Here is a 9,406-nt window from a genome sequence, read left to right on the forward strand (position 1 = left end):
CACATGTCGAGGAAATGTAAACACAGCGGATTTACCCTACACAACACATGTATACATGTATATATATTTGTAAACTGCATTACATTTACAATACATATAAAGTACTGAGAAGTGTATAAACCTCTTTTTTCTATGTATGTCACTTGTGTGAAAACCATGGTTACCACATCAAAAATTACCAAAAAATGCCAAAAATTGCTATTTTTAACCCAAAATTTGACCCCCGCAACTAGTAATTTTTTTCCTAAGCTCTGTCTGAAATTAAAGATTACCTACCTGGTTGCAGAATTATCTGGGTCCCAGTAAAGTTGTAAAACTTGATTTTTTGCAATTTTGCGTCGTGTGCTGTTGTCAAAATTTTACCTCCTGTAAAGCTAGCTTTTCATGTGTACGCACCCTTTCGGATTATGGCCAAAATTTTATTGTCGAACCAAAAAAATCTTCTTTCTTTTTTACAAATGTGAAGCTCACATAGCCCACTTCATCATGCTTATACCAATTTTAGTATAGTTTTATTTTTATAATTTTTTTACATATCATTATACAGGGGTTAGCCATTTAACAAAAATATTACCCATGGCCACAACCCTCTACTGTACACTGCTACCCTACTGTGCCACCTAATAAACCATCCTATTTAATGTAACTAACTTACCAATGATCATATAGTTCATGAATCAAATGGATGAAAAGGAAGTACTCAAATAGGCATATTTTTCAGAACATTTAAAACGGCGAAGGGATTTTACCCAGAAGTCAATAACTGATGAGGCCAGAAAGTTGAATTGGACAAAAAGAATAGGTGATCAGCTCTGCATTGAAAAAGAAAGCAAGATTACTATCCAAATCAGCTCATAAGGTTACAATGTTCATCCTAGAATTTCAGGAAAGCTGGGAGATCAGAAATTATACCTGTGCAGATACTTGTGTGCACACATGTACAGCGTAAGCCTATATCAATGGCCTGCCCTAGCTGGCCTGATGGCAGAAATTCCCAACAACATACTCTGTTGAAAATAAACACAATTCATTGAGGGTTCAGATGTATATTCCATGCATTTGGCTTTGTCATCTGCACCCCAAAGCAGCTATGTTGATTTTCGCATTCAATACAAAAATGATTGGTTGGTGGTTTTTTTTTAAATAGTATGACCAAGTGCTGAGAGTAGCTACTGTATATAAGCCAGGAGAAAACACTTTGCTATGTATATGTATTTGTTTCTATCTGGGCGATATCTTGCTCAACTTGGGCTCATGTACACAGGTCTGTGGAGAGCGCACATGACACAAAATGCCCTTTTGTCTATATATATATGTATAAAAAAATCTATTCTATAGAGAGACAGATATAACTCCTTTTTTGATTCATTACTAACCTTGCATCTTGCTGTGAGCTGGCAGTTGCCCCAGGGTCTGATCTGCGTTTGAGTATTCGCACTTGTGGCTGATATTGCGTTCTGTCCTGATTTTCTAACACCAACGAACCTGTCATTCTGAAATTCAATATCAACTGATGATATTTTTACTATTTACATCACTTTGAGTTCTCAATACCATTTAGTTCTTTTATTCTCTCCCTTTAATTATATTCTGAGTTTGATTCAAATGGATATGTATAACAAATTTGGCTGGAACTGAACCATTTTAGGAGAGTTATTGCACAGAAACTGATTAACAAATCAAAATTTGAATAGTCTAATTAATTAGTGACAGTGTTGTTGCAAGGAAATTTTAAACCAATGAACCAATCAGAATTGGGAAGCCTCATTTAACATAACCATACATATGATCATCATATATCACATTGGCACTCATTCCCAGCCTCAAACTTCCTATTCTTTATGTTCAATCAGAATTGTTGAAAATAAAACCTTTTCATAGCAGTTTCAAATTAAGCCTCAGACTTGGCATTATGTACCAAATTTGTTTTTGGGCAGCTATATATTGCACAAAAAGAAACAAAAGCATATAGCAGACAGAGAGGCAGTTGAAAGAACACATGTAATCAAGTATTCTTGGTTTTTCAAAAACGGAGAATAACAAAATACACTTTATACATGTACTTACTTTTTGTCATCTTGGTTTGAAATTTTGATTTCTTCCAGTTTTTTATTCATAATCTGAAAAAAATTAAACAACAAATCAAAAAATACAGAAAACAGTTTGGGTGCATAATTGGTGCAAACGTTTTAAATAAGTCTAGGACACTGTAACTCTTTCAATATTACCAAATTGAAGCCACATATACTAATGTACAGGTACATAATTATGTAAATATAAAGCATAAGAAAAAACCAAGCCTGCACCCTGGTCCCCAAATGCCATTTTTTGCTGATATATACACCTAGGCTAAGCAGGAGTGATTGAAAATTATGCCATCTTCAACTTAAAACAGTAAAATGTACTGACATGACAATCAGAAATGACAGGGAAACTTAGTAGTGGACAATTTCATATCACTAATACTATCTCTCAGACAAATTTTAACAAGAGTATATGTACCACAGGGCAGAAAAGCATGCCATTCCAACCTGACATACTTCAAATTATTTTGATGTATTATTGGAATTGACATTGTTTAGAGAAATATGAAAACATGGAAATGCAAGGAGAAGAACAACATTTGTACTGTATGATTCAATGAAAGAAGTTAAATGAAATATATTTTCTTGTCAAATATTCTTAAATATTTTATTTCAGTAGAAGTTTTGTTCTGCAGTATAATACAGAGCAATGACTGATTTAATATTATAATGATATAAATGTTATAATTGTTCAGTAATATGTTGTTATATGTTTGAAACATATAACAGCATATATACATAAATTGACAACTATATATCACACGATATACAGTAGTTGTAATGGATATGTCTGTCCCAAAACAACAGAAATATACAAATATTATATAAATACTACCCGCCGACCATACTCCATTTTGAAACTACAGTAAAACCTTGTTATACTGTCAGCATTTCTCTAAAGGACTTTTGGTCTTGTTAAGGGGTTCTGGTGATAAATTGAGGTAAATGTATAAAAGAATTCTTAAGAAAACGAGAAAAATGGGACATTGAAATATGTTGACTGCAAAACAAGAATTCAACTTAAGATCACACTCTCGAACAGGTTTCAAGCTTTACAAGTGTTACAAGCAGAGGATATATATAACATCGAGACAACATGGAAAGGAGTTAAGGATGCAGTTATATCAACATACAGTCAGGATGTCCTGGGCCACTCGAAGTATCACCATAAGGAGTGGATCTCTGCAGAAACTCTTATCCAGATAGCGGACAGAAAAGGGGGATTAAGCCAAAGCACAAGAGAGGAGTACTTTGAGGCAAACAAAACCGTCAGGAGGAGCATAAAGGCAGACAAGCTATATGGAAGGGATGGCAGATGAAGTGGAAAAGGCAGCAAACCAGGGAAATATGCAGGATCTGTACACCACTATTAGGAAACTATCTGGAAAATACGGCAAACCAGAAAGACCAGTTAAGGATATTAAGGTATAGGAAGAGCTATTCCCGGAAGAAGAAGGACAGAGGAACAGATGGATGGAACAGTTTGAGGAGCTGTTAAATAGACCACCCCCACAGAAACCACCAGACAGATGACAGCGAACTACCGATATATATTGCAGCACACCCACCAAAGAGGAGATCTGTAGAGCCATCAAACAGCTCAACAAGAACAAAGCAGCTGGACCAGATGGTACGTATTCCTGCAGAGGCGCTAAGGCCGATACAGAAACCAGTTTGGAGACGCTATACCCCTTCTTCAAGAACATATGGGAGGAGGAAACAGTTCCAGACGATTGGAAAGAGGGTTATCTCATAAAGCTCCCGAAAAAAAGGTGACCTCCGAAAGTGTTCTAATTATAGAGGGATCACACTATTGTAGACCTATCGGGGGGGGGGGGGGGGTCCTTAAGCCCCCCCCAAAAAAAACCTGTGGATCCGCCACTGCCAAGGAAAGTCTTGAACCGTATCATCTTGAACCGTGTCATCCTGAACCGAATGAAGGAGTATATGTAGACCCCCTTCTTCCAGACCATCAGGCCGGGTTCATGAAAGGTAGATCATGTTGATTAGAACATTTATCTACAGTAGGGTTCTGTCTCAGAGATTCCAAGTTCTAACCAAGTCTGTTACAACGTACGACGGCAGAATTAAATTAAAAACAAAATACCTGGGGCTAGACAATGCAACATGATTTTTTTCTTCCATAGCGTACCAATGAAACAGATGCTTTTTACCTGTCCAGTTTGCATGATAAAGATATAAAACATATAACTTCAAATTGATTAGAAAGTAAAATACCCTGCTGTCGTCAAGTTCCTCCCAACTGTCAAGAACAGTTACTTCTGCGCCATCCTCGGCCATGACCGATCAACAGCTTTCCTGCAGGACTCTAACAATAATCTTCAAACTTGCCAAATCCTTGTCAAATAGATGAACTTCTTCTTTACATTTCCCAGGATTGTAATTCGACATGAATTCCATTAACGATGGAAATTACGACCAACTTTAACCGAAAAAGTTACATAGTTTACGACTACCAGAAGTTGGAACGGAAATCAAAGTGAAGGAAGAAACGACTACCGGTATATAATATCCGGATATCGTTCGACGTTTGAAACAATTTCTTAAAATATTTTATAAATACGATTGCGATAAATGTCCCGTACTACGGAGCCCCAGAATGGACATGGTAAAACATTTAGTAATCCGTGCGCACGAGTTACCAAACCGTGCGCACGAATTAACAAAACTCGGTGTGTACCAGTTACCAGGAGTTATCTTTCTATTCTCATTATTAGTTCTTCCCCAATATATGATAGCTAAAGGGACATACTAAAACATTTACTTATCCGTGCGCACGAATTAACAAACGTAGGTTTGTGATAATTACAATACGGGTATAAGTCAGTCTTAGATATAATTAAGTCCTTTTGAGACACTAAAATAATTGAATTCTGCCCCCTCCCCTACCCCACTCCATTACACCTAGAATATCACATTCCATGTATAAGCAAAGTGTCCGAGAAACATACACAGAAGGTATAATATTGCAATAATTTAGCCGAAAACTTTTTTTACTGAAGTTGGTGGAATGTAGTATTATTTTGAACATGATTAACTGTACTAGCATATTACCTTCTTGTATGGCATGGATGGTCGACTTATAACATGTTTTTTTTTAATTTCACAATAATAATTTAGTTTCATTTCCTTAGCAGCAAAGTATCAGCATCCAGTTTTGTCCTGGTGTGGACGCAACTGCATATAATTTATTTCTTTATTATTCATTTTCAGTATTATTTATTGAGAGTGGTTTAAATATAGTTTTATCATTTCCTTTCATTTCGATTCATGACAAAAGTTAAGATATCCATTAAAAGGTTGTAAAATTGGGTTGAAATAAATATTGCGTTATAAGGAAATTTTAACAAATTTTAAATTAAATACTATCAGTTGATTCAATGGCTGTATGCCTTTACGTATACTTGAGTCTCTTAAGACGTGTTTTCTAGTTAAAACATATATGGTCAAAGTAGAAATGTTCGATACAACGGCAGGTCAACTGATGTGCATATCAAACCCTTCTTTACATCAAAAGATAAATCCCGCATGAACAATTACGACATGTAAACTGTGTCAGAAAAACGTCTAGCTTCAATGTAACGACCAACCTCAGGGACTGATTTCCACCAGTAGATCCACCCACATTGTGACGTCAATTATCACCATACATACGAAGCACGGAAGCACGTGTTCATTAATTCCATTAGTTGATGTAGCCAAGCAAAGTAAACAACATTTACACATTATTGTACTTTCGTCAATATGGTCAGTATGGTCAACGGTCAATACATACCCATTACTCATTAGTGGTACCAAAAATAAACATAATGAATGTCAATTCGTGTCTTAAAATGTTCCAAAACATGTGTAGAAAATTAGAAAAAAGGAAAACATATCTACAAAACCTATTTTAGCTGTACAAATTTACGACGTTTGACTGAAAAAATATTTATTCTTAACAAGAAGGCCGACCACAACCTCGGGGACTTAAAGTCCAGCTACAAGGTAACGGCCAACATCGGGGACTCATAGTCCAGCTACAAGGTTACGGCCAACATCGGGGACTCATAGTCCAGATACAAGGTTAGGGCCGACCTCGGGGACTCATAGTCCAGATACAAGGTTACGGCCAACATCGGGGAGTGATAGTCCAGCTACAAGGTAACGGCCAACATCGGGGACTCAAAGTCCAGCTACAAGGTAACGGCCAACATCGGGGACTCAAAGTCCAGCTACAAGGTAACGGCCAACATCGGGGTCCAGCTACAAGGTTAAGGCCGACATCGGGGACTGATAGTCTACAATGTAGCTACAAGGTAACGGCCAACATCGGGGACTCAAAGTCCAGCTACACTGGTATGGCCGACCTTGGGGACTGATAGTCTACAATGTTACGGCCTACCTCGAGGACTGTTAGTCCAGCTACACTGGTATGGCCGACCTTGGGGACTGATAGTCTACAATGTTACGGCCTACCTCGAGGACTGTTAGTCCAGCTACACTGGTATGGCCGACCTTGGGGACTGATAGTCTACAATGTTACGGCCTACCTCGAGGACTGTTAGTCCAGCTACACTGGTATGGCCGACCTTGGGGACTGATAGTCTACAATGTTACGGCCTACCTCGAGGACTGTTAGTCCAGCTACACTGGTATGGCCGACCTTGGGGACTGATAGTCTACAATGTTACGGCCTACCTCGAGGACTGTTAGTCCAGCTACACTGGTATGGCCGACCTTGGGGACTGATAGTCTACAATGTTACGGCCTACCTCGAGGACTGTTAGTCCAGCTACACTGGTATGGCCGACCTTGGGGACTGATAGTCTACAATGTTACGGCCTACCTCGAGGACTGTTAGTCCAGCTACACGAGTATGGCCGACCTTGGGGACTGATAGTCTACAATGTTACGGCCTACCTCGAGGACTGTTAGTCCAGCTACAAGATTATGGCCGACCTCGGCCTCTGGGACTAGTAGTCCAGTTACAAGGTTATGGCCGACAGCGGGGACTGATAGTCCAGCTACAAGGTTATGGCCGACCTCGACCTCTGGGACTGGTAGTCCAGCTACAAGGTTAAGGCCGACATCGAGGACTGTTAGTCCAGGTACAATGTTATGGCCTACCTCGAGGACTGTTAGTCCAGCTACACTGGTATGGCCGACCTTGGGGCCTGATAGTCTACAATGTTACGGCCTACCTCGAGGACTGTTAGTCCAGCTGCAAGATTATGGCCGACCTCGACCTCTGGGACTGGTAGTCAAGTTACAAGGTTATGGCCGACAGCGGGGACTCTTAGTCCATTTTCAAGGATATGGCCGACCTCGGTGACTGATAGTCCAGCTACAAGGTTATGGCCGACCTCGACCTCTTGGACTAGTAGTCGTGCTACAAGGTTAAGGCCGACATCGAGGACTGTTAGTCCAGGTACAATTTTATGGCCTACCTCGACCTCGGGGACTAGTAGTCCAGATACAAGGTTATGGCCGACCTCGACCTCTGGGACTGGTAGTCCAGTTACAAGGTTATGGCCGAAAGCGGGGACTCTTAGTCCATTTTAAAGGTTATGGCCGACCTCGGGGACTGATAGTCCAGCTATAATGTTATGGCCTACGTCGACCTCTGGGACTGGTAGTCCAGCTATAAGGTTATGGCCGACAGCGGGGACTCCTAATCCATTTTCAAGATTATTGCCGACCTCGGGGACTGATTGTCCAGCTACAAGACAAAGGCCGACTGCGGGTACTGGTGGTCCAGCTACAAGGTTACGGCCAACCACGGGTAATGGTAGTTCTGTTACAAGGTTATGACCGACACTGTAAAGCGCTTTAGAGTGGTTTATGTTATCTAGATAGGGCGCTATATCAAATGTTGCATATTTATTATTTATTTATCGGGAACTCAACCTCTTGGACTGGTAGTCCAGCTACAAGGTTAGGGCCATCCTCGGGGACTGGTAGTCCAGATACAAGGTTATGGCCGACAGCGTGGACTGTTAGTCCATTTTCAAGGTTATGGCCAACCTCGGGGACGGATAGTCCAGGTACAAGGTTATGGCCCACCTCAGGGACTGGTAGTCACGCTACAAGGTTACGGCCGACCCCGGGGACTGATAGTCCAGCTACAAAGTTATGGCCGACACATAAAATTAACATTATTAATGCCAATTCGGGTCTTAAAATGTTCCAAAACATGTGTAGAAAATTAGAAAAGGGAAAACATATATATAAAACCTATTTTAGCTGTACAAATTTACGACGTTTGACTGAAAAAATATTTATTCTTAACAAGAAGGCCGACCTCAACCTCGGGGACTCAAAATCCACCTACTAGGTAACGGCCAACGTCGGGGACTCATAGTCCAGATACAAGGTTACAACCGACCTCGGGGACTAGTAGTCCAGCTACAAGGTTAAGGCCGACATCGGGGACTGATAGTCTAGCTACAATATTATAGCCTACCTCGGGGACTGTTAGTCCAGCTACAATGTTATGGCCGACATCGGGGACTGATAGTCCAGCTATAAGGTTATGGCCCACCGCAGGGACGGATAGTCCATTTTCAAGGTTATGGCCGACCTCGGGGACTGATAGTCCATGTACAATGTTACAGCCGACCTCGGGGATTGATAGACCAGCTACAAGGTTAAGGCGACTTTGGGGACTGATAGTCCAGTTACAAGGTTATTGCCGACTTTGGGGACTGATAGTCCAGTTACAAGATTGTTGCCGACTTCGGGGACCGATAGTCCAGTTACAAGGCTTCAGCCGACCTCGGAGACTGATAGTCCAGGTACAAGGCTAAGCCGACCTCGGGGATTGTAAGTCCAGCTACAATTTTTTTGCCGACTTCGGAGACTGGTAGTCCAGCTACAAGGTTAAGGCCGATTTCGTGGAATGATAGTCCAGTTACAATGCTACAGCCGACCTCGGGGATTGATAGTCCAGCTACAAGGTTATTGCCGACTTCGGGGACTGATAGTCCAGCTACAAGGTTAAGGCCGGTTTCGGGGACTGATAGTCCAGTTACAAGGATATAGCCGACCTCGGGGACTGATAGTCCAGGTACAAGGCTACAGCCGACCTCGGGGACTGATTGTCCAGTTACAAGGCTACAGCCGACCTCGGGGATTGATAGTCCAGCTACAAGGTTAAGGCCGACTTCGGGGATTGATAGTCCAGCTACAAGGAAACGTCCGACCTCGGGGACTGATAGTCCAGCGACAAGGTTAAGGCCAACTTCGGGGACTGAAAGTCCAGTTACAAGGCTACAGCCGACCTCGGGGATTGATAGTCCAGCTACAAGGTTACGGCCGAC

The 9,406-nt window shown here is 41.1% G+C and overlaps 1 protein-coding gene across 2 annotated transcripts in view; it reads right to left on the reverse strand.

Annotated features, from left to right (window-relative positions):
• LOC110455273 (SUZ domain-containing protein 1-like) overlaps nucleotides 1-4,573 on the reverse strand; it is a 28,779-nt gene extending 24,206 nt beyond the window's left edge. For both annotated transcript variants that reach the window (XM_021505289.1, XM_021505288.1), the window contains exons 1-3: nucleotides 4,323-4,573; nucleotides 2,068-2,120; nucleotides 1,377-1,493 (exon numbers count right to left, since the gene is read on the reverse strand). In XM_021505289.1, coding sequence (XP_021360964.1) covers nucleotides 1,377-1,493; nucleotides 2,068-2,120; nucleotides 4,323-4,385 — 233 coding nt within the window. In that variant the 5' untranslated portion in view covers nucleotides 4,386-4,573. The remainder of the gene's footprint in view (nucleotides 1-1,376; nucleotides 1,494-2,067; nucleotides 2,121-4,322) is intronic.
• Between the last annotated feature and the right edge of the window lie 4,833 nt (nucleotides 4,574-9,406).

Source organism: Mizuhopecten yessoensis, unplaced genomic scaffold (assembly GCF_002113885.1).
Source record: "Mizuhopecten yessoensis strain PY_sf001 unplaced genomic scaffold, ASM211388v2 scaffold8195, whole genome shotgun sequence".
NCBI classification, from domain to species: Eukaryota; Metazoa; Mollusca; class Bivalvia; order Pectinida; family Pectinidae; genus Mizuhopecten; species Mizuhopecten yessoensis.